At 33.0% G+C, this 25,027-nt stretch overlaps 5 protein-coding genes across 7 annotated transcripts; 2 read left to right on the forward strand and 3 right to left on the reverse strand.

The window, feature by feature from the left end:
- Window positions 1-1,824: 1,824 nt before the first annotated feature.
- Window positions 1,825-3,249, forward strand: LOC140828083 (1-aminocyclopropane-1-carboxylate oxidase 5-like). Its single transcript, XM_073191060.1, has 3 exons — window positions 1,825-1,979; window positions 2,076-2,311; window positions 2,404-3,249. Exons 1-3 carry the CDS (start codon window positions 1,878-1,880, stop codon window positions 3,020-3,022), a joined length of 957 nt encoding a protein of 318 aa, XP_073047161.1. The 5' UTR covers window positions 1,825-1,877; the 3' UTR covers window positions 3,023-3,249.
- A 1,476-nt stretch (window positions 3,250-4,725) lies between these two features.
- LOC140828679 (zinc finger CCCH domain-containing protein 7-like) lies at window positions 4,726-7,590 on the forward strand. Its single transcript, XM_073191604.1, is given in 7 exon segments — window positions 4,726-4,811; window positions 5,021-5,085; window positions 5,402-5,450; window positions 5,616-5,862; window positions 5,951-5,993; window positions 6,068-6,195; window positions 7,005-7,590. Coding segments are annotated over 7 exon segments (921 nt in total). The 3' UTR covers window positions 7,308-7,590.
- A 1,547-nt stretch (window positions 7,591-9,137) lies between these two features.
- LOC140828084 (probable calcium-binding protein CML44) lies at window positions 9,138-9,949 on the reverse strand. Its single transcript, XM_073191061.1, has one exon. The coding sequence runs from the start codon at window positions 9,807-9,809 to the stop codon at window positions 9,327-9,329; it is 483 nt and encodes a 160-aa protein (XP_073047162.1). The 5' UTR covers window positions 9,810-9,949; the 3' UTR covers window positions 9,138-9,326.
- Window positions 9,950-19,642: 9,693 nt separating this feature from the next.
- LOC140828085 (uncharacterized) lies at window positions 19,643-22,428 on the reverse strand. Of its 3 annotated transcripts, none has more exons than XM_073191063.1 (7): window positions 22,290-22,428; window positions 22,106-22,207; window positions 21,050-21,288; window positions 20,860-20,942; window positions 20,438-20,553; window positions 20,141-20,215; window positions 19,643-20,063 (listed from the first exon to the last, which is right to left on the reverse strand). In XM_073191063.1, exons 2-6 carry the CDS (start codon window positions 22,197-22,199, stop codon window positions 20,187-20,189), a joined length of 561 nt encoding a protein of 186 aa, XP_073047164.1. In that variant the 5' UTR covers window positions 22,200-22,207; window positions 22,290-22,428; the 3' UTR covers window positions 19,643-20,063; window positions 20,141-20,186. The 3 variants fall into 3 exon arrangements, 2 of the variants coding, with proteins under 2 accessions (XP_073047164.1, XP_073047163.1); XM_073191062.1 differs by having other exon boundaries at window positions 22,106-22,201; window positions 22,290-22,418; XR_012117111.1 differs by lacking the exon at window positions 20,438-20,553.
- Window positions 22,429-23,242: 814 nt separating this feature from the next.
- Window positions 23,243-24,358, reverse strand: LOC140828086 (uncharacterized). Its single transcript, XM_073191064.1, has one exon. The coding sequence runs from the start codon at window positions 24,307-24,309 to the stop codon at window positions 23,428-23,430; it is 882 nt and encodes a 293-aa protein (XP_073047165.1). The 5' UTR covers window positions 24,310-24,358; the 3' UTR covers window positions 23,243-23,427.
- Window positions 24,359-25,027: the final 669 nt, after the last annotated feature.

The following is a 25,027-nucleotide window of genomic DNA, read 5'->3' on the forward strand; positions in this document are numbered from 1 at the left end:
CGTGTTGTAATTACAAGTAAAAGTTGTTGTATCTTGAAAAAAAATTGTCATATGCTGAAAAAACCAAGAACGAAGTAATATTTTCTTAAAAACATATTGTTCAACACTTATGATCTATGTTTTTATTGTCATCTTCTCAATTTTTTTTTCGAGGTAACGTACCATATATTACAATGTGAAATAAAAAAATATATATTTTACTGAAATATATTTTATGAGTTCAAAATAATTAATACTAGAATATAACCTAAAAATAAATACAATTTTATATTTTGCGGAGAGATACACTATATATATTTGGAATAAAAAAATTTGAAACGACATATTTAAATTTACACACTGGGTGCTGGAATATTTGAATTCATTCTTTATATCTTATATATTTTGAGCTCAAGAAAAATTCAATAATTTTTATATGCTTTCTTTTTAATTATCTCATCAATTTAAACCGGTCGATCCAATTTATATCTACTAGAAAAAATAATATTTTTTTTACTTAAATCAATATATATTACTTGTCACTTGATATATATTTGACGTAAAAATAATATTTGTTACTCAAGTTAGCATATATAATTTTTTATAACATAACCAACAAAACAATTATACTTTTACAGTGGAAAATAATACTTTGTATATAAAAAATAATATTTTAATAAGTTGGATGGGGTCGGTTTGAATATTCGTCTCACAAAGTTGAAAATGAGATGGTTTCATAAGATTTTTTGCATTGAATCTAATCTAATACATGATTTACGGTTGAGCTTTATAGCAAAAATTATGAATACGTTGTACTTAAATATATTCAACCACATATTTGGTGTCATGTTGCGTGATTTAGGACATAAAATATCATTTTAGCACGTAAAGATACGTACATTGAAGGAGGTTGATAGGTTAATATTTTAATGTTGTTGACACTTTATATTTATTTATCAATTTATCTTTTTCGTTATATACAGGACAGAATAATACGCGTTGTCACCTAGCTAGATATTTACCGGTCAAATATCCGGATATTGAAATAGAACACGATCAATATACTTTTTAACGTGTTAATTCGGAGAAGATCGCGAAAAAAAAAGTGTAAAATACCAAAAATAACTTTGATATATTTTCTTCCGTATGTAAGTTGCAGTTGAATAATGCCAAAAATATATCAAACCTCTTCATTAAAAATATTATTACACGAAGAGCAATAAAAATCAAATAATTTTGTTATCGTTACGTATGTGGACACAAGAAATCCTCTTGTTCTTTAACAAAATATTATAACAAAAAAATTTATTGGATAAAAAAATACCAGATAGCTCATTGAAGTTATTTCTCAACATTAATCAACAAAAATAAAACTAGTTTGTTTTCACGACTTGTAGAAAAAATTCACATAAGTAATAAGTCCAATATGTAAAAAAAAAAAATTGAACAAAACATTCTTTTTAATTGTTAATAATAATTAATATATTTAATTATACGTACCACAGACGTGCTCTAGATATATGAGTGAAACAAGTAAGGCAAAAATTTGTGTGAGAAGGTCTCATAGGTCGTATTTTGTGAAACATATATTTTATTTGGATCATCCATGAAAATTTTTTATTTTTTATGCTAAGAGTATTATTTTTTATTGTAAATATCGGTAGGGTTGATTCGTCTCAAAGATAAAGATTCGTGAGACCGTCTCACAAGAGACCTACTCAACAAATAACTAGCGTTGACATTAATTAAAGATGCCATGCCCCATGAGGAATAAACGATAGCTCTTCATTTCGTGTATAAATAGACCTCTAATGGAACGCTAATTTTAGAGCATAACTGCAAAATTTGTAGATCTATTATTCGGTGTTCTTATTTTGCTACATATTCTTAATTTTTCTATGGCGATACCTGTAATTGATTTCTCAAAACTCAATGGAGATGAGAGATCCAAAACCTTGGCTCAAATTGCCAATTGCTGTCAAGACTGGGGATTCTTTCAGGTACTTTCATTTCTTTAACTCGAATTCTAGCATCTTAGTTTCATGCAATACATGATATGGAGAAGTATTAAATTAATTCCTTTCGCTTGTGAACAGTTGATCAACCATGGAATATCTGAGGATCTCCTGGAGAGGGTGAAGAAGGTTGCTTCTGAATGTTACGAGTTTGAAAGAGAGCCCGGCTTCAAGAATTCGAAACCGGTGAACCTGCTAAAGGAATTGGTTGAGAAGAAAAGTGATGAAAGTTTAGTAGAAAAGGTTGATTGGGAGGATGTGTTCTTGCTCTCAGATGATAATCATGATGAATGGCCTTCAAAAACACCTGGTTTCAAGTAAGTTATAGTTGATCATAAGCTATTCTTGGAATACTCAATAATTTTTTTAAGATTCGAGTTAATAATTTTAAATATATTACTATTAACAGGGAAACCATGAAGGAATACCGAGCGGAATTGAAGAAACTGGCGATCAAAGTGATGGAAGCAATGGACGAGAACTTAGGCCTACCAAAAGGGTACATCAACAAGGCGTTCAACGGTGGAGAAGAAGAGGAGGAGGTGAACTCGGCCTTTTTCGGGACAAAGGTGAGCCACTACCCACCGTGCCCACACCCAGATAAGGTCAACGGCCTCCGAGCCCACACAGATGCCGGAGGCGTGATCTTACTCTTCCAAGACGACGTAGCGAACGGCCTTCAAATCCTGAAAGACGGGGTTTGGATCGACGTGCAGCCGATCCAAAACGCCATAGTGATCAACACAGGTGATCAGATTGAAGTGTTGAGCAATGGCAAGTACAAGAGTGTCTGGCATCGGGTTTTGGCATTGCCGGAGGGGAACAGGAGATCGATTGCCTCGTTTTACAACCCATCTTATAAGGCCACCATTGAACCTGCGAAGGAATTGGTGCTGGCGGAGAAGAAATTAAATGTGGAGAATTCGGCCAAATATCCCAAGTTCGTGTTCGGGGACTATATGTCTGTTTATGCTGAACAAAAGTTCTTGCCTAAAGAGCCAAGGTTCCAAGCAGTGAAAGCAGTATAATTAGGGTTATAGTGCAAGCAGTCTTTGGTAGGCTGTCTCTCTTTACGTTGTGTGGAAAGTTTAAAAGGGTTATAGTTTATGATAGAAGTAAGTTGTTTCCATGTCGTGTGCGTTTTGTTTGCTGGAGAAACGTAACGCAATGCGTGTTCATTTGTACCTTAATAACGTTCCCAAAATCTATCTTCTCATGGAATATACATACAACATTTCCATCCTCTTTCCTTTAATACCTATTTGTTTTCATTTATTCTCAAGCGGAAACTCTTGCATTCACGATATTCTCATTTTTTTTATTTGGCGGGAAGGCAGCAAAGCATTTAGTTTCGAAGAACTTGAAAGTTCTTCTGGAATTGCAATGTTTGCATGTATATATACGATGATTGGTCTGCCAAATATGATTCAAGATTAAAGGATCGGAGAAAGATTACGCAAGTTCTTTTGAAAGTGAAGATCCTAAAAAAGAAAAATGAAGTAAGGATTGATGTGATCAGAATATCTCCACATTTTCGAGATAAACATATCTACATATTTTCAAAATACATTTCTAGATAACATATCTAGCTTATCACCATCAACAATCCAAACTCAAATTTTGAATTTGAATTTTGGAGAGAGAATATTTTCGAGATAACATAATAAATTTTTTGACTATCTATAAATAACCCTCCAAAGTTGAAAGATATTCACGCCCAAATTTTTTGGTCACATGCTCACTATAGCACTCTGAATTTTCGTGCGAGAGTAAAGATTTTTAAACAAAAAAAAATTGAAATTTCGAGCGTTTCAACCGCAAGTAGAAGGCCACTGTCCATGACCTATTGTCGTCGATAAAAAGAATTGAATCTGATCTCCATCATTCATAATGTACCACATGATTTTATCAATATGTTGTTCAAATTTCAGTTCAATCCAACAATTATAATCCCGTAAATGGTCTTCACAAAAATACTGTGTACATTATATGTGAGAAAAACTGAGTTTATATTTTTCATCCCGAAACTGTATCAAAACAACTCGAAACACGGTCTTCACAGCACACAATTTAGTTCACTTCCTTATGAGTGTTCAGACTAAATTTCAAATCGATCTGACTGTTCAATATATCACATATTCTTTCTGAACATAATTTTTTTTAACTAAAAGTATATTTGTAGGCACTAGGACAATTCTAATTCTCAAGTGGATAGGAATTCTGAAAGTAATGATATGATGTGGTCCCCCTAAGCGGTGATATTTAACAGTTCCACTGCCTCTTACCATACGTGTTTATAAATTAAAGATTGATCAGTGATTCACGAAATACATTAGATGATATTTCAGTATTATACGATGATAATATATTTATGATATGTTTATGACATGTCATGATATTTTCGAATAGTTAATGTATTTGATTTTATAAATCTTGTTATATACTATGTTCAATCGAAGTCTTGCAGAGTATTTTCCGAACAATGCACCCTTTAATTTCCCTCCCAAAATGTAACAATTGTTTATTCACCTATTTTTATTTTTCTGTAAAATTTATGCTGGGCTCAACCTTAAACGGACCCTTCTAACGGCCCATAACTAAATCTCTTCACATTACCAATCTAGCCCATAGTAGTAGAATGACTTCTGCATTTAAATGTCCATAATTACCCTGAAATTTCCCCATCCCAATATCAAAACCAGGGTAAATCGGGAATTGTTGTACTATATTTATGCTCTCTCCCAGCGCTCTGAGTTCCTCAACTAGCTCAGTAATCAAAGAAAACGAGGCAACGGAGAGATGGGGATTTCTTCAAGGGTGGTTGCCCCTCTCCGCTCGCCGATGAATTTTCCACCTTTTTTCTAAAACCAACAGCCCTTCTGGCGTACAAGAAAGTAGCGAATCGAAATAATACGTACACACATGCATATATATACACACAAACATATATCATCATCATCATGAAACAATTAGGTCGCGTTTGGATTCGAAGATATGGATTTCTGATTTCTGTTCACTTGGAATAGGGTTTGGGGATTAGGGTTTACGTTTTTGTTCTTTTTCCTTGGAGGATATGGTCGATATGGAAGAGGCTATGACGATTTCCTAGAGTATTTTTGTTTAAATTTACTGAGCTGGTGAACTGGGCACGGAGTACCCGACTCGTATCTTGGCGGGGCGACCCGGATGGCTTCATAAGCAACCGGCGTTTGCAGCCATGGCGGCGTCGCATTCCATTTGTCCAGTAATCTTCACAGATCTGAGCCTCCTGTGTTCTGTGCCTTTTTTTTTTTTTTTTAAAAATGTTATATAAAATCCAAAAATCATCATTTGTTTGCATTTATCTTTCAAGTTATAAGATTTTGATTTTAGTTCTCAGAATTTCAGATGTTCTCCAATCTGAGAAGAATTTAAAAAAATTTATCTACCCAAGAGGTTACTTATTGGCAATGATGAGTAAGTTCCCCAAAGGCAATATTCATGTGTATGAAACTTATAATCTGCTGAAGAATCATTTTAAGTTGTGGCTTTAAAAACTAAAATAAGATATCTTAGCTACAGATGATGTCTGTGTAAGCAAAAATGGTTTATACAATAACAAGTGTGTCGACCTATGTTTAGATATGTTCGAATTGGTACTGGTAACCAGCTGGTCAGAGATCCAAAGAAACCAAATCGTGTAATGGTGCGTACTGCAAGATTGCGATTGGCTAGAAAGAGAAAATATTGTCAGTTTTTTACTAGATTTGGAAAATGCAACAAGAGTGATTGAAAATGCCCTTATATCCATGATCCCTCTAAAATAGTGGTCTGCACTAAATTTCTGAATGGTTCATGCACCGACTGTGACTGCAAATTAACTCACAAGGTATTGTATTATTTGTCTTGAGCTACTCAGCATGTGGAACTTCAGTTTTCCTCTTGTATGCACATGATGACAGCATCCATTCACACAGGTTATTCCTGAGAAAATGCCAGATTGCTCTTACTTTCTGAAAGGTGAGTCTTGGTGTATTTTATGGGTGTCAAATTGATTTTCATGGGGATAAAGCTCTCCTGCTTTTCCTTTTCAGGTTCACGCTCTAGCTCTAGCTCTAGCTCTAGCTCTAATGAAAATTGTCCCTATAGACATGTCAATGTGAATCCCGAATCCTCAATATGTAAAAGATTTCTCAGGGGTTACTGTGCAGTTGGGAATGAGGTGTATGGCTTGTGCTGGGTTTTAATCTTATAATTAAGCCCGTGACCAGTTGCAAAACACCTAAATGGGTTTTGTTGCTCATCCCTGTTATGAATCTTGCATCATAGTTCTTGAATCTTGATCATGTGTACGTAACAGGTTGGCTGGTTTTTGCTACAGTTTTTGTTCTGGGTTTCCCAAAAATGTAAAAAAAAAATTATGCAAAAACACACACGCCATTAGAGTGAAACTTCATTGAATATTTTGAAGTGAGGTGATTTTCTTTTTTATACCACCGAGAAAAAAATTGTTGGTGCACGGGAGGCTCTTTTCACATTGGTTTCCTATCTAGAACTGTCTGGTTTCATGTGCGCTGTTTGTAAGCAATGATATCTTAGCGGCTTCTTCTTTAAACATATCCCCTTCTTGGTTTTGATCGTGAATTTTGTTGTTCAACGATGGGATATGTTGATCCCAGACGATGAGTTGTGTGTTGATCCTGAAAGAAAGGTTGCCTCTTGAATCTTGATCCTGTAAGGTGGCCAATTTCGTGACCAAAGAGATGTGGTCTACGATGGGATATGTTGATCCTTGACGATGAGTCGTGTGTTGATCCTGAAAGAAAGGTTGCCTCTTGAATCTTGATCCTGTAAGGTGGCCAATTTCGTGACCAAAGAGATGTGGTCTACTGCCCATAATCGGTGAAGCTGCAACATCTGTTACCTGGTTTAGTTATAATTTGCAAGATTCCACCAAATCACACACGTCATGAAGCACACTACTGCACTTATCTTTAATCTTGTGAATGGATGATTTCTTCGAACTTGCAGTGCCGGACGAAACACACCTATGTCTGTCCTGCTTTTGAATCAACGGGTATCTGTCCCCAATCATCTATGTGCAAGCTTCACCATCCTAAAAAGAAGATAGAAAAGAAACCTGTAATCGAGCAAAAGATTGTGAGAGGTCGATACTTTGATGGAGGGCTCATTGATGTTGCTGAATGCAGTATGGCTACTGGTGAGAAGCTTTCTGAGATAGGTGAGGATGACATAGTTTGCGAAGAGGGGGAATACCCAGATTACATTAGCTTGGACATCAGCAATGATGGCCCCGAGATGACTGTATTATGATAACTCAGCTAGATGCACTAATAGCACATATCAAGCTCATTGAGCCTACCCGAGCCTCGTTAGGAACAGACCTGTGCTAGATTTGGGCCGTGACTGTTCCCCTTGGTTTGTTTTGCTTGTGATATATGCTCTTGCCGCAGATATTCGTTTTCTTTTATGTTTTCTTATCCTTTTCATAGCCTTAAGTTAGATATATAGGTTAGTTTTAGGGGATGCAGGATTATCGATGTACAAGAATTGTAAGCAAACATGGAGCAAATGAAATTTTAGATTCAAAAGCTTATTTAGCGTGAAATTTTGGGCCAATTAAATTTAAATGCCTATTTATATGCTATAAATGACACTGGAAATGAATTAATTTTTCCGATTAAATATTTGATTTCATTGTTCAATTTCGCTCTTTAGATAAAATTCTCAGCCCGTTAGTAACAGTATTTCATTGTTTTATTAAAAAGATAAATCCCATTGGCCGAAAAATGCATAGTGAATTTTAATGAAAGAAAAAATACTAGACAAAATGTTTGAAGCATGATAAATATGGAGGCTCAAGTTTGTACTCGTTGATCGTGACATCTCGAGTCACCAATTAGGAATGGTATAAAGAGTGAGTCTCATGTGAGACCGTCTCACGGATCATAATCTGTGAGATGAGTCAACCCTATCCATATTCACGATAAAAAGTAATACTATTAGCATAAAAAGTAATATTTTTTCATGAGTGACCCAAATAAGAGATTCGTCTCACAAATATGACCCATGAGACCGTCTCACACAAATTTTTGCCTTGTATAAAATGAAATGATAAGCAATTTGAGCTTGCAAGTAATAACTTATATACACAAAATGTAATGAAAAACGGCCACGAGTCAATTTTTTATATATATATTTTATTTGGTCATTCATGAAAAAATATTACTTTTTATTATAAACATGAGTATGGATCGTCTCACGAATAAATATATGTAAGACAGTCTCATAAAAAAACTGACTAAATTTGTTAATTGTCCAGGTTTGTTTTCCTTACCGAGTATATTCCTGAAATATCAGTATATCACACGTCCTTAATTTGTTGGATCAAAAAATGTAAAAATACTAGATTAGCAAGATAGAATACTTTGAAGCTTCCAAAACAATAATACAAAAAGAAGAAAAATAGTGAAACTGCTCAAGAGATTAAAAATTCAATGTATTATAATTTATTTGAAAAAATTCAAAAATCATCCCCATCTTTTAAAATATGAGTAGGTCTTTTGTGAAACGATCTGACAGATCTAGATTAATGAGACGAGTCAACCATGTTCATATTTACAATAAAAAAATAATACTTTTAACATAAAAAATAATATTTGTGACATAAAAATTAATATTTTAATTAGTGATTAAATATAATATATAAATATATCACAAAATTGATTGAGTTTGTGTTAAAATATTATGTTTGAAATTATTTCAACTCCAAGATTTTAAACCGAAAATTCACCTCCGCATATCTTCTTCCGAAAACGGTTGACTCGTTTTATTTATTATATGAAATTGAAAACCAAGGGACCATTCGATTTCGGGGAAAGAGATTTTTATGGGTCTCATTCTGTTTCCAGGAAACCAATGATATCGTATAATTTTCTCATGTAAATCAATTTTAAAATCCTTTCGTATGCCAAGAAAACTTGACTACGCAAGCTAAGAAAGGTCGGTCTGTCTGTCTTTATCCTTCAAACAATTCAAAACCTACGAAAACTAATCCTCAGCTTGCACCATGCATGTTATGTATCCTTACCACTTTACGTTCTAATAAATTCATTACTTTTCAAAGAAATATGCAAAATTTCTAAATTTTATATGTTTCCCACACGTCTTTAAAAAAAGTAGTTAGAAATCCCCCACACCCCGCCAAGGGGTTCATCGAGAAATTATACATGCTTCAGGAGCATCATACATACACACGTACATATAATATTTACAAAAAAAAAAAGCCACAAAATCTTAAATTTGAAGAAATATTGATGCTTCATTGATGATCTAGGACGACTGATCATCCTTCAGGAGCATCATATCCTTAAACTCCTCGAAATCAAGAAATCCATCAGAATTCGTATCGTACACATCAATCATACGCTTGCAATCTCGCCCACAACGTTCATCCCACAATCCTAATCTTGACAAAGCAATTTGAAGTTCCTCACAAGAAATGAATCCATCCCCGTTCAAATCGAATACCTTAAAAGCCTTCCGAAGATCCATCTCCGAGACGTCGTCAGCTTCATGTTCGATCAAACTTTTTTCTTGGACCATGTTTCCCTTTATCAAAGTTTGGTAAAAGAACAAGAAATCGATGTAGTCCAAGCTCTTTTCGCCGACCAGAAGCTCGAGCTCGTCTCGTTTGGCAGGCACATTGATTTTCTCCAGCAGCCACATTAGTTCATCCAAGCTCACGAGCCCATCTCCATTTTTATCGAGATTGTTGAAGATTCGGTGCAAGTGAGTTGTATTCAGAGGAGACATTTTTTTGGAATATAATATATATACATATAACTTTGCATATATATTACCAAATCAACAAAAAAATAATTAAATGAATGGACTTCGAATTTGGATTTTGTGGTTAGAATCGATTATCCATGCAAAAGGGTGCGTAGAGCATGCTATATATAAAGGAGAAATTTGAGAATATAATTTGAGTTTGTACTTCCATGAAATTAAATATTATAGATAATTCAGCACGTAATATTTTCTAAGTTGAGGTACTTACGCGTACGGGTATTATATGAGAACGATGGTTCCAATATATGACGAAGGTTGCAGGAAGTTTCATGGAAGAAGTGATGCAAAATTCACAAATTGAATAAATATTTGGCATGCATTGTTTCATTTTTTTTTTATTTTTTAATTAATCCAAACTGAATTTTGAAGATGGCTTTTAATTTCGAAAATACAAAGTCCTCGCACCTAACCAAAAGTTATCCTTTTCATGTGTGTCACAAGCATGACTAGATTCTGTTCAAAGAAGTTTTTTTCGGAAAAAAAGATAAAATATAAATGGGAAAATCGCAATTTTATCATGTAAGTACTTGTAGTAGTCTAACCTATCAAAGTTTTATTTTCATCCATTGAGTTAAATTTTTTTGTCTGTTCTTTTCGTCGGAAGCCATTAAACTAATATAATATTGTTATTTGACACCGACACTTTTCAACGTAACTCATATAACAAAAACAAAGCCGATCATGTTATATACATTAACATCCATCTAATAAAAACAGTGGAGAAAATAAAGAAAAATGATATATAATATTTCAAAATGAGAGAAAAAATTTGTTTTCCTTGATTTTTAATTAGATAGTTTTCAATATGTGTAACACATGTTTTATTCTCTTAAGTCGTGTGAGTCACGCGAGGAACATCAGTGCCAACAAAAAAACAATTTCTGATAAGTTAGTGACTTTAGATTAACAAAAAATGACCAAATCCAAAAAAAAAAAAAATACAAGTTATTGGATGAAATCAAACTTTAATAATTTTGCAGAATTAAATTCCAAAACACGCACAAAGCTAAAATAGAAATTTTTTCAAGTGAACCACATATTTGAAGAAATTGAAAATAAAATACATGAAATACTATTAGACGGAAAAGATAGCATCATCACCTAATATTTAATTTGGTTCATTTTGTCAATATAATGATTAATTTGATTAGAGACATCACCTAATATTTAATTTGGTTAAATCATTTTTCTCATTAATTAATTTGAAAAAACTTGGGCCAGAAACCTTAATCTGTCACTTCGCTTCGGAGAGGCTACAAAATATTATTTCCTCGGTTTAGTTTCGAGAGCGGAGACAGCCCGTGTAATTTTATAATGTTCTAAGCTAAAATATCATATTTCACCTACTTAATTAAATGCAAATGGATAATATTTTTGATGAACTTAATGAAGTTAATCACCGATCCCTCTATTTTCTTTGATGAAATCGAATGGTTTACAACATTAAAAGCCCCATTCCGTCATAAAGCACCAAAATCGACCAAATTAAAGAGAGAAAAAAGTGTGAGTAAAATGCCTCTAGCTAATATATTGTTACATGTCAATAATGTCTCAAAATTTCTTTGTTCATGTTTAACAGATCGCTGTTGGATCAAACGGTAAATATGTGGTTAAGAAAAATGGTAGCTTTTCCTGTACTAAATGGAAACTGGATTCATGTAATGGGAGAAAGATACATGTCTACGAAAATCAACGTATTAAATTCAGATTATGACTACAAAACCAACTGTGCGCTAATCTTTCATAAACCTGGATTCCCATCAATGCACATAAGGAAAAGGAGTATTAATATGGAGAACCAATGATGATCCTATAATTTGGATAATATCCTAATAAAGGAAGAGATCAATCACGTCTCTCGTTAAATTACATGACCACTTCATTTACATGTTGAGTAAGTCTCTTGTGAGACGGATCAACGTCCCTACCGATATTCACACTAAAAAGTAATACTTTTTCATGGATGACCCAAATAAAGACTCGTCTCATAAAATACGACCTGTGAGATCGTCTCACACAAGTTTTTGCTTTACATGTTAAATAAACTCGTGTATCGGCATAGTTGACCTAATAAAAGAAAATGGTATATATATAACATTAATCTTTTCTGGAACTTTGAAGGGAACATTGGATAAAGTAAATGAGGATGAATATCAATCAATATTTTATCATCCGCATTCCACACCAAGTGTAGTTTCACTAGGAATATGAATTTTATCTCTCAACCATAAATATTCGAAAATTTAAAATAAAAATCTTGGTGTCACAAAAATTACATGTAAAGTAAAAATAATTATTTCCAAGAGCTAGCTTGGACCAAAAACCACAACCATACGGTTATTTTTTTAATAAAAAATAAAATAGTCTTTGAGTTAATTACGCTCGATCATCAATATTGATATCTGTAGTCAGACTTGTGTTTAAGAATATTTTCTGGAAGCATTAATTTATAGTTTGTTAAATATTTGTTAATTAAACAAGAATGACGATATTAATTAAAGGGTAATGTGATATTCAAATATTTAGATTTTAATGTATTGCGAATGAAACAAATTCTCTTCAAATTCGTCGGAGCTTTTAATACTTTAATTTCTTGTAAATTGTTTTGTTCTCATTATGATATTCAGAAGAAAACGTATTGTCTATCAACTTAATAAACAGACGCTCCTTTACAACATAGATATGCACGAAATTGTAATTGTGCTCACAACCCGGCATCGTCAAAACTTTGAAATTTTGTTGTTTGGATTCAATATGAGTGAAATTCTCCAAGAAAATTGATGAAATTTCTTCCTGGTTACAAAGTCACGAATCTTCATGGCGGGTCAATTAACTTTGACAAACAAGCTTTACAAAAAAACATTGGTTATCCATAACCATCTTTCTTTTGTTCTTATAAATTAAATAATCCAGTACTCAACACTTTTTCTTACGAGCCATATTTCTAGTTTTACCTCGAAAACTTTGTTAGCTGGAAGTTACATGTAATAAAACTTTGTAAACGGTAATGGGATTAGTTTTCTAGGTTTAACGGAAGGGTTCCCCTGCCTTGAAAGACCTAGGTTGATACAATTTGTTTCTTTAACGAATCACAGTTTAGAGTTTTATGGACGGTTCCCCCACATTGACTGTTGTTTGGAAGGGCCCTCTCAAATTAATTTATAAGCCATGTTACGCTGAGAGACTTAAAAACCTAAGCTGAGTCTTTAATGCATGGATTTCAAAATTCTCATTTACACACACGCGCACGAGATGTTGGAATGTACATTCATTCGTAAGGAGAATACACGAAATATACGAACTAACCACTTCCACATTATAGGTATTAATTACAAAGATAATAAATTCCAACTAGGACATCCACATTTGTAAATTTTGAACAGATGGGCTCTTGCCTTCTGAGAAATCTCAGAGAAATTAAATATGCCCGCAATTTTATTTATTTATTTATTTGTTGGAAAGAAAAACTAAATTCTCTGTAAATACCCCTCAAACCTTGCACACTACCCCCAAAATAAATACAAGCCGCTACCAAAATCAAAAGAAAGAAGCAAAAAAATTGTGGGAGAAAATCGAGGGACGTCGGAATGAATCCTAACAATGGAGAGAGCAGCAAGTATGCGGCATCTGGGAAACAGGGGAGTGTTTTTCCTAAAGAAAGGGAGAATGTTTCCACAATGATGATGAAGAAAACGGCTGAATATGGAGAAAAGGCTGTCAAGGCTGCTGCAGATGCTTTCAAAACTCACAAAAACAATAGCAAAATAAATTCTCAAAACTAAAATTGAAATTGATAACATATCATAGAGAACCAATGTTGCAAAGAGACAATCCTATGGAACCAAAAATACAATTTTCCCTAATTATTATATTCTTGAACTGGAATATAAATAAAAATTAGTTATATGATTCCAAACATAATTAAATATTGTGGGGGCTATTGCATATAACCGCATTAATTCTTAATATATGTGGAGCCATACATATGAGTGAAATTTATGTGAATTTACATGTGAAAGTAATGGCCGTTTGATTCAATATTATTTTATGCAAATATAGAAGTTACTGACATGAATGCATATACAAATTTTGGAAAAACATAAAATTTGTTTTTAAATTTCCACATTATTGCAATAAAATATAAACACTCGTGTTATAAGTTTTTGTAAGAGAAATTTTCAAATAATTGCTGTCTTCACATGCCCCGTGTGCAAAAATACCGAGAGTTAATGTATGAGCGTGAGTTTTATTTTTAAAATTTATAAATTATCAACCAATAGTTTCACCATGATGTATACATTTTATCTCTTAACCATGCATATAATTTGCATCGAACTTTTCTGCAAATCCGGCTAAAGCAAGTGTGGTTATGATAGGGAAAATTACATATTCGCTCATATAATTTTAATCATTCATCTTTTTTTCTCGTTATCAATTATCGTATTCCACAAATTTGAACCTTCACAATTTTAGTCGTTTTTATCGAAATGCTGATATGTCACCGAAAAATGATTATATGCCACTGATAATTCCAGATGTAGCAGCAGACATTGTTGATATATGGGATGTCACATTATATTAGCACTTCAGTATAAAAAAAAAAATATACTGAAACTGCAAATTGATCCGATCAGTGCAAGATACAAGAAAATTTAATTTGTCATGAGCAGTTTCCAAGAAGATTTCTTCAAATGTGATTCTGCTAGATATAAATAATGCTGTATATGTACGTGTGTGTAAATGTATCTATAATTCAATTTTTCTTTTTGTATAATTACTGCATGAAGGCTGGAAATTAGGTTTGAAACTACCAACATTATTTAAAAAAAAAAACAATCAAAATGTTTGACAGTCACACAGCTAACATATGAATTTGTATGGACAATTTCCGACGGTTGGATAACCAAATTATTTTGGTTACATTTGAATCGAAGATTTGGATTTAAGAGAGTAAGGGGATGATTTGAAATGAGTATATGAATTTGAATTCACCATAAAACTCAAAAAATAATTATTTAAGATTTGAAATCTAATGTCAAGTGGATTGTTGTCTAAACAAACTGATGAATTTATTATTACACATTTTAAATGCCTAAATCCACTTAAACAATAACAATAACATTAATCCAATAAAAAATTTCAAACTTAATTTTAGCAGTATTTGTGAACAAAACAGTTATCGTCAGCTCCCAAAGCCAAGTAGGCCAGGACAAATTAATTCGTTGGAGCTTCGAATATATTTTTTTATCACATTCATTCTCATTATGATATTAACAAGAAAATGTATTAGCTTAAAGTGTTTGCAAATATTTCAAAAAAGTTATTACGAACTTTTCGTTTGTAGAACATTGCATAAGCCGTGACCTCACACGGAATTCAAAGAACTTAATGAATGTTCTTCCTGATTACTGAGTCATGCACGAACCGTCTGGTCGAGTTTCTCACAAGCAAGACTTGTATACGATCTTATAACTGAGCCAACATATCGTCCACTAATGAAGTTGATGAAAAAAATTAAGTCAAGAAATTTTTTTTTTCGAATCGATTATTGCGACAAATACTTTGTTAGCTCTTCCTATTTTAGATGTAACGGTGTAATATATAGTCTTTTTAACGTCTGGTAAAGGAACATGTTTACTAGGTTTCAACGAGGGTTCATCATAAAACCTAGACTAAATCAAACGCTATTATTAATTTTTTTAATCGAATTAAGTATTAGAAGAATGATCCTAAAGTCCTCTCCCACGCGGCAATCTGACTTGTTTTTATCGGTCCTCTGAAATTAATTTAAGTCGGGATACGCTGTGCCTGTGCGAGACTTGAATAAAATCTGGTCTTTTCAAGTGTTCAAAGCTTCATTAGTTTCAGTCTTCATGCAATAATCGTACAACACACGCCCACATACGCTAAATGTTGGCATTTACATCCTCCTTTTGGATTCACACAAGAAAAACGTACACGAGAAATACGAATTAATTATTCCACATCATACCTATTAGTTTTAAAATAACATGAAATAATATTAGAAAATGGGCTTTCTGTTTCTGAGAAATCTCACAGAAATTTGCAATTACAACTAAAATATTTTAAAAAAAATTTACGGTTTCATGCTTTCATTCACCATGAGAGGTCAAACTGCACCAAACCCTTGGCCTACTGTCTATAAATACCTTCACACCATGCTTATTCAGAGACAGTGCCCCAAAACAAACACAAGCTATATACCAAAATCAAAAGAAAAAAGCCAAATTTGTGGGATCAAATCGAGAGGAGTCGAAATGAATCCTAACAATGGAGAGAGTAGCAAGTATGGACCAGGGAAGCAGGGAAGTGTTTTCCCTAAAGAAAGGGAGAATGTCTCCACAAAGGTGGTGAAGAAACTAGGGGAGTACGGAGGAACCGCTGTTAAGTCTGCTGCTGATGCTGTCAAAACTTACAAGAACAAGGGCAAAATAAATCCTCAAAATTAACATGTAATGCATTTTAATGTTATATGAATAATTATAATATGCATGTGCATGTGTCATCTGTGGTTGTATGATTACTTAATTGTGTTTAAGTTGTAGCTATATATGTAGCGAGTTTAAATTTAATAATAAAGCACGTTGATTATTTAAGGTGCTTTTAGTTTTTATTGCACATTTTTGAAAGGATCGGATCGAAATTAAAATGGCGTCCATCTTCACATTAACAGCGTATTCCTTTTAAGACAAAGATATATGCCATTTGAAAATCGAAATTCGGATTCATACGAGTGAAATTTATGTGAATGTACATAAGAAATTAATGGCAGATTATTTGATTGAAGATTATTTTGAATACCATAGAATTAAGCAACTGATATTAATATTACATGTCATAAATTTCTGTAAGAGAAATCTTCAAACAGTTGCTGTGGCCTCGGTGCATCCTGCAGGTGGAAAAATACAGAGAATTAAATATGAGCGTGAAGTTTAATTCTAAAAAAATTATAAGTTATGATCAACTAATAGTTTCATCATGAAATATACATTTTATCTCTTAACCACAGGATAACTGAAAAATATATGCTAATGAAGTTGAACATAAATATTCTCTACAAACCTTACTGCAAATCCGATCCGGCTAAAGCAAGTGAACTTCTGATTAGGACGCTTTTGACGTAGAAAAGTTGATTTTTGGAGTAGTTTCACCACTTGAATGCATTCAAACACTTAAAGATCAGTTTAACTATAATCTGTATTAATTAGTGGTTTTACTACTTTGAAACCAATAATTTATGTTTAAAAATTTGGGACGAGCGAGTATAGTGCATGCTTAAGATTATAAAATTCTGAAATCTCAAAATAAAATTTATTTTGTAGTGGCACGAGAAAATGATGAATTATCACCAAAAAAGTTTGATGTGGCGTTAAACATTGTGGATATTTTTAATGTCGGACGAGATCGGCTGAATTACTAATCATCTTTTGACTTTTATGTTTGTGAATTGTTATTTTGCGGCAAATACTATGGGGTTTCTTAGAAGAAGAGATTGCTTTACTCACATTTTACAAATGTGATAGTTCTTGATAGAAATTAATAAATGTAATGTTTATATATAGTGTGTGTGTGAGTAAATATATTTAGAATTTTATTATGTAATGATAAATTCATGACGTTTTATTCTCATGATATCAAGAAGAATATGCAATATTAGCTTTCAACTCAGACAGACGGGACCTAACTTAAATATTGACCGCGCATCACATATATGGTTGTCACGACCTTAGTCAAAAGTTTGAAAACTTTACTTTTTAAAAAATCCAAATTTTCCTAAGAAATTAACTAAATTTCTTTCGAATTTTAAATTTAAGTCACCAATTTTTAAAAATTTTTTTGTACCCATTTCAATTATTACTACAAAATCGGACGTTGTTAGCTCTTCCAATATCATATTACATGTAATTATAACCTTCTCAATGGTGACGAAAATAGTTTTCAAGGTTTTATGTATCTGAGGGGTTGCCCATGAAACGCTAGCTAGGATAAGTCATACATCGGGGAAAATGTAAAATAATATTAGTATTGTATATTTCTATCTTTACAATTTTTGTCATCGATGTTGTCAAATTTCAATTTGGGTAAGCTATCTTTATCGTCGTGCCAACAACTACCGTACTCCTACAATGAATACATCTAAGAACAAAATTAAATAATGTAGAAGATCAAAATCACAAATAAATAAATATATAATATCAAAATTACAGTTTTTTTCTTATTTTACTTTATATTTTCAATAAAAAAATATATAAAATATTAAAAATAACCATAAAGACTTCATCACGTCGATTTGGGCTTAATTTTCACGTCTTCATGCATGGATTATACAAACTAATTAAAATACTGTTTGCAAGCACTAATACACACCCACATACGCCAAATGTTGGCATTTACCCTTTTCATTTGGAATTACATCAGAAACATACACAAGAAAATTGGAATGAATTACTTCCACACAACAGATATTAATTAAAAAATATATGATAAATTACAGCAAGAGCTTCCACATTATTTTGTAAAATATATATGATTAAATGGGAGCTCTCCTTGTGAGAAATCTTATAGAAATTTGCTATTACAATTAATGCAGTTTTTAAAGGAAAAATAGAAGGACTTCATTCGCTGTGAAAGTTCAAATATTACCAAACCCTATTTTATAAATTTCTTGACACATCTAACATACTGAGATACATGTACAGTACTCCAAAAATGAACAAAATCTACCAAAACAAAAGAAAGAAGCAAAAGTATGTGGGATCAAATTGAGAGCTTGGCATCGAAATGAATCCTAACAATGGAGAGAGCAGCAAGTATGGATCATGGATTAACCAGGGAAGTGTTCTTCCCAAAGAAAATGAGCATATTTCCACAAAGATGGGGAAGCAAATAGCTCTAAGCATGGAGAAAAAATCGTAAAGTTCATTGTTGATGCTGTCAAAACTCAAAAGAACAAAGGCAAAATAAATTCTCAAAATTGATAATTAAGTTGATATATAATTTGAATGTTATGTATAAATGTTTGATATCTTGTGTGTAGATTTACAGATTAATCGATTATTGTCAAGTAGTTTGCATGTGCGTCTGTGCTTGCATTGGTTTGAATTAGGTTGAAATTACTGTGTGTTTGGCCTATAAATTAATTTGGCCCGTATATTTATCATTTCATCCATTAACAATTTTAACGATGGGACTCAGTGAATTAAATCCCAAGAAGGCTACAGAAACGGCAAAGAATTGATCAACTACGTACTTTCAAGATGTTACAATGCAAGTAGCGGCGAGATGGTGGAGTTGGGCACTCGGGAAGCCTTCGGCACTCGGGTGTGGAGTTGAATAGTTAAGAAAACGACTTAGGAAACCAGCATTTAAAAGGGCATCAATGCAGAAACAAGAAAAAGAATTCATTATCAACACTCAATTTGAGAAATTACTATCTGAAACTTTAGTTTCAATATTAAAATTTCTAGTTTTTGTTTATAGTTCAATCATTTTTCTTCTATTTTTCCAGCATTGCTATAGTTCCTTCGGTTGTCAGATTTTATATTTCAACTTTTCTTTACTATAAAAATGTTCTTTTCCATTCTTAGTGATATAATCTTGTATTCATATCATTCAAAGAATTTATTTTTCATGTTCTTTAATTACATTGATTAAATTTCACTTAGTTGCGTCCAAATCCGAGAAAGTTAAAACGGACGGTCGAATCAAAACTCACGGTCCGATTAGAAGTTAGATTTGCGCACGCAAAAATCTAAGCCAAACTATAAGATGTATTAAATACACAAATAAATTCCAACTTTCAGCAAGGAAACTAACATACGAAAACTCAAGAGCCAATAATGTCACACTGACATCCAGATACTGTTTTAATTCCTAGAAAGAGAACGAGAACAAAATCCTTCTTTTTTGGCCTTAGTCCACAAAATTTTCTAAGTTTCTCCTTAGTAATGACAAGGTAGGCTAGTTTACATTGATCGGATATTATTTAATACAGACTAAAATATATTCGCTTCAATCGCTAATAGCGCCAGTATCTTCATTGTAACTAAAATCACTATATACTTGAGGCTCTCCACCATCTAGAACACTTTCTGTTTCCATGGAATCTTGAGATCCCTCATTATCACTGTCATCATTGTCCTCGTATATAACAGGTGTTACCATATCGATATTTTCTTCTCCATCATCAACAGTCTACAATTAAAAAAGTGCGATCTTACTAAACTTCCGTGTGTCCTAAAATTACAATGATTCAGCAAGTGTGTGCCTACCGATGCATAAAGAATGTCCAGGCAACTTGAGAGTTGAAGAGCCTGATCATATACTGAGGTTCGGGATTCTATAATCTGCAAGCCCATTAACAAGTGCAATAAATTTACTCAGAATCCAATGCAACAAAATCATGTTGAACTTGCATCACTCATTTAATTGTTTTCAAGTTTATTAACCTGTAAGAGAAATGAGGTATTTGAGATCCATAAATTTACAGACTGAAACAAACATGCTACGCAAGTAGCATTCACACTTTCATATCAATTAAAGAGTTTTTTATGAAATTATATTCGGACCTGATATAACGAGTTTAATGCTACCAGAGAAGATTCCTGGGAAATTATACTGGCAGCATGCAGAAGCAGTAAATTTTGGAGCCATGGAAGAGCCACAAGCCAACACAGCAGCACCCCTATCAAATTATGTGCGCGAGAAAATATAATCCATAAATTAATGAGACTTTAATTATCAGTTACAGAGTTTAATAGATACTTTGTCTATACGACATTTCATATACTAAAATTCAGTTCATGCAAGTTATAGCCAGATGATGACATTCAGGAACAAATCAGGTATAGACATCCAAGGATTTGACAGACTCATTTTTGCATATAATAAAAATTTATCGAGCAATACTTTTTCACCAGGTTAATTCTTATTCTGCTCATTCTCAAGTTTCAATCTGATGCTGATTATGGATTTTCTTTGTTTTCCTTACCTCAACCCAACAATTGATAGGAGAGACCGTACGAGCGTAATGACATCTGATGGATTCAACGGCAACAGTGAATTTGAAATTACCTGCAGCAGAATAATCCATCATAATCTATTACAGAAAAAGAGTGTTGTGCATGACTAAATAGTGTCAAGAAAAAACTATGAGAAACAAAGACTGCACTTAATGGAACCTTCTCATCCTGTCTTTTTAAGCAATCTATAAGAAGTGCTTGATCATCAGCACGAAGTGCTTGCTTGAGTAAGATGTAAACTGAATCCACAGTCGGCGGCTTTGTGCGAGAAATAATATCTACAAAATCTTGATTAGTGGCTTCACCGTCTTCAGCCAACTTGAGGCTCGCGAGTTTTTCACCCATGGTTGGTTCACTCAAGTCATCCATCACCACCACACCATCTTTATCTCCAATAACTAGTGCCACAAAAGAGAAGAGAAAGAAAGGAAATCATGAATGATTCTTCATTCCACAATTGATTATATCCATAAGAACAAAAACCGATGCTCCGAAGTGCATTAACCAATTGCATACTCATGTAATTTTTTCAATGACACTGGTTGTACCAGCACATGTTGAGACATAAAAAGAAAGTCAAAGGAGGTCAACTTATTCCCTAGCTATATCACAAGTCAAAACTTTGAGTATGTTATTAGAACAATTTCACCTGCAACCGATACTTTTACCTTTCAAATGGAGGAATTCTAAAAACCAAGAAATTTCAGGTTTAAAATGGCCAAAACTACTATATTTCGAATCAGACTAACATTGGCTCACGGTTCATTTTTTCAAGACTAAGGAGTGAAATAACACTAAAATTTCTCTTTTTTAGAGCCTATGATAGAAAAGGGAATGCCAGAGCCTCTGCACAAATTTCCTTGAAAATAGACAGCAAAAGCTGAAAATTCAAGGTCTTTTCTCCCATATATTAGTTGAATTATATGCAAAAAAAATTTAAGCTTTCAAAAAGAATATTGCAATTGAAAAAGCAAGAGCGAAATGTTTAGTATCCACGTAGCTATCGCATTTCTTTCTTTCGCGCGTTCCCAGGATAAGTTCGACCTCGTATTGTTAAATCACTGTGTTTAACACAGAAACGCAATTATAAAATACCCCAGATCCAAGACAAAAACTTCGGTACAAGTTTTATTTGGATGCAGAAACAGAACCAGCGAATAACACATTACTATCTGTATAAAGAAATTGGAAAAACAACTTGAATTAAAAGCATACCTTTAGAATGAATAGCCTCAGAACCAACTCCATTTGCAGTAGCTGACTCCTTCTCTCTAGATTTCCTTTTCGAAGATTTATCTTTTCTAGTCATTACTGTTCCTATTGAATTTTTTAAAGAAACAATGTAAAATAACTTAAAAAATTACAGAGGCTGAAAGAGAAAAGAGTTGAACCACCGTACCGAAGGAACGACAAGTGGTGGCGAGGAGTAGATGGCAGCCGACGACGTGATGGTGTCGTGGAACCCTTGCAGAACCCTAATGTATATGTTTTTTAGATTAAAAAGGCAAGTTAAGGCAACGAACAGAATGATGTAGTGAAGAAGACGCGGCCCAAAATCGAAGTTTCTAAATAAGCACAATACAATAAAAAATAAAATTGAACGTAAAGCTTTATTCCCTTTTTTTTTTTTTTGTACTTATTTCAGTTTAATTGATTTAATCGATTTTTGAAACTCATAATCAAACCTAATAGATTTAACCAATTGGCAAAAACCTGTGTGAAACGATCTCACGGGTCGTATTTGTGAGACGGATCTCTTATTTGGGCCACCCATGAAAAAATATTACTTTTTATGCTAAGAGTATTACTTTTTATTGTGAATATGGGTAGAGTTGACACGTCTCACAGATTATGATCCATGAAACGGTCTCACATGAGACGGTCTCACATGAGACTCATTCTCACCAAAATAATCAATATTAATCGAAACCGAATAGATTTATCCAAAATAACCAATATTTCTTAAAAATAACTACCAATTTAATCAAACCAAATTTTTTATTTATATGTAAATATATTAATGATCATTTATACGCATTGTGTGCTTATATAAATATAATATTTTAGCTAAAAAAAAACAAAATCTTGTTTGAGCACTGAAGGCGAGATGGGGCAGATATCCAACTTCCCATAAGTTCTATTTTGCTTTATAATCAAAACAATCAATAAAAATGTATAAACGAACATCATTTTAGACTAGGAAGTATAGAAAATATGGGAAGCTTTGATTAATAATTGGTAATTATTTTCAAATTAGTTTTTAGGCTATCTTTGTTGGGTAATACAGGACCAACTTGCATAATAAGATCAGAAGTAACAATCCCATACATACATTGTCGATATTCCAATTGGAACAAATTACAAACGTTTGCATTTGCACCTACAAAAATTATGACGTTATTCCCCGCGCATACAACAACTTCCAAGAAACACACTATAACCACAAACCCATATTAACACAAAATACAAGCCACAAAATACAAGCACCAAAAATATGATAAGAAATTTTCAAAAGAAAAAATTGATATAAGCTCGCATCACAAAAAAATAAAACAATCTAAAGCAATAAGTGGATTGTTTATGTCGTCCTCCATCACAATATCCAACCCTGGCCTGCTTTGAATATCTTCTCCACCACCATAATTACCGCCAATCTTTTTACTAAAAGCATCCATTTTCGGGACAGAAACATTACGCTTGATTGCGAAAGCACGGTTTGGACTTGTGGTTGGAGGCCGAAAACTTTCCTTTTTCACACCATATGATAAAGAATCAGTGGCACTAGCCTTGGGGAAAATAGGGCCTTTGTACGAGTTTTCATCTGCCAACAAACTGTTGTTGTTTTCTCCGTTGAATTTTCGGCTCGGAGAAGGCGGCCTGAGCCCTCTGTTCTGTTCTTTCCTAAAGCTCTTTTGCCGAACCAGAGTTGGTGAATTTTCACGAGCTCTTTTCTTAGGAGTTGAACCGGCAAGGTTTTCTTGAACTGAAAGCTTTGTTCTTGTAACAAATGGTGAGAATTCTATCGAAGGGTCGAGATTTTGGAGCGGAGTTCTCTTGGGAATTTCAAGATTTCGCTTCACCCCTATACTATGTGGACTCTCCTTGACACAAGACCACAAAAACTCATTCGAAAAAGACCGATCTTTCGCACCGATCAAAACCAAAGAAGAATTACAAGATGATGAAAATGATATTGATGAAGCCATCGTAGCACATGATTTGCTATTATCCGAAAGAGAAAATGTAGAAGATTGTGATGGTGTAATCACTGGCTTTAATTTTGTTGGTGGTGTTGTGTTACTTGGAATTGAAGAGTTGGGATGATCTTGGGAGATGACAAGCTTGTCATGAACATGGCTGCAGCTACAATCTTCTTTCAACTTCTTCCTTCTCGTACATTTGCTAATGCAAGAACCCATTTTTTTGGATTTGGAAATCTTGATGCTGACCAAAAAAGTAGTTATTGTTATATATTATGTCAGACAGAAAATGTTTAAAGAAATGGAAAGAAATAATATCAAGGGGTCTTTTACTTTGTGTGTTGCTTTTTTCGGATTTTGAAATTTGTTGCCGGACTATTAACCCGTTGGGTTAACGGTTACATGGGCAAAGCAATCATTTTTTTTTTTTTACTTTTTTTTTGCAAACTGCACTATCATTTGTCGACCTTTTTTTACCTTGTTCCGTAAGTTTGATTGTTAAATTCTGATTTCTTGCGGTTTTTGTCACTTCTTGAACAAGGGACACGATCGTAATGAAGTTTGATTTTCACTACTTTAGATAGCATAACGATGAAAAAAAATAAAAAAAGAAGAACTTTTAATGGTTCATATATATCGTAAGTCGATAAGCTAAATTTTATAAACTTTCAGTCTCTTCTTCAATTGTAATGGGATAGTTTTTTTTATACGGAATATTGAATTTTTGGTTTTATATTATATTATTTCCATTTTTTTTTATTATATTGTCAAACTTCAATTTTAGTTCTTTTTTTTTCTTTTGTTGTTGTTCTAGTTTTAGTTTTTTTTCCGACATGGTATTGATATGATACCGATATTGCTCTAATAATGCCACATCGGCATTCCCATAAAAAAAGACGAAAATTGTTAAATATTGAAATATACAAAACTGATATTT

This window comes from Primulina eburnea, chromosome 3 (assembly GCF_022965805.1).
Source record: "Primulina eburnea isolate SZY01 chromosome 3, ASM2296580v1, whole genome shotgun sequence".
In the NCBI taxonomy this organism is placed as follows: domain Eukaryota; kingdom Viridiplantae; phylum Streptophyta; class Magnoliopsida; order Lamiales; family Gesneriaceae; genus Primulina; species Primulina eburnea.

Bases quoted from the DNA above. Each gene is read 5' to 3' on its own strand.
- LOC140828083 (XM_073191060.1), top strand. From the start codon at position 1,878: ATGGCGATACCTGTAATTGATTTCTCAAAACTCAATGGAGATGAGAGA. The intron at 1,980-2,075 runs GTACTTTCATTT...GCTTGTGAACAG, and splicing joins AAGACTGGGGATTCTTTCAG to TTGATCAACCATGGAATATC. The intron at 2,312-2,403 runs GTAAGTTATAGT...TACTATTAACAG, and splicing joins TCAAAAACACCTGGTTTCAA to GGAAACCATGAAGGAATACC.
- LOC140828086 (XM_073191064.1), bottom strand. From the start codon at position 24,309: ATGGGTTCTTGCATTAGCAAATGTACGAGAAGGAAGAAGTTGAAAGAA.
- LOC140828084 (XM_073191061.1), bottom strand. From the start codon at position 9,809: ATGTCTCCTCTGAATACAACTCACTTGCACCGAATCTTCAACAATCTC.
- LOC140828085 (XM_073191063.1), bottom strand. From the start codon at position 22,199: ATGACTAGAAAAGATAAATCTTCGAAAAGGAAATCTAGAGAGAAGGAG. The intron at 20,554-20,859 runs GTAAGGAAAACA...ATAATTTGATAG, and splicing joins CTATCAATTGTTGGGTTGAG to GGGTGCTGCTGTGTTGGCTT. The intron at 20,216-20,437 runs GTCCGAATATAA...ATGGGCTTGCAG, and splicing joins CATTAAACTCGTTATATCAG to ATTATAGAATCCCGAACCTC.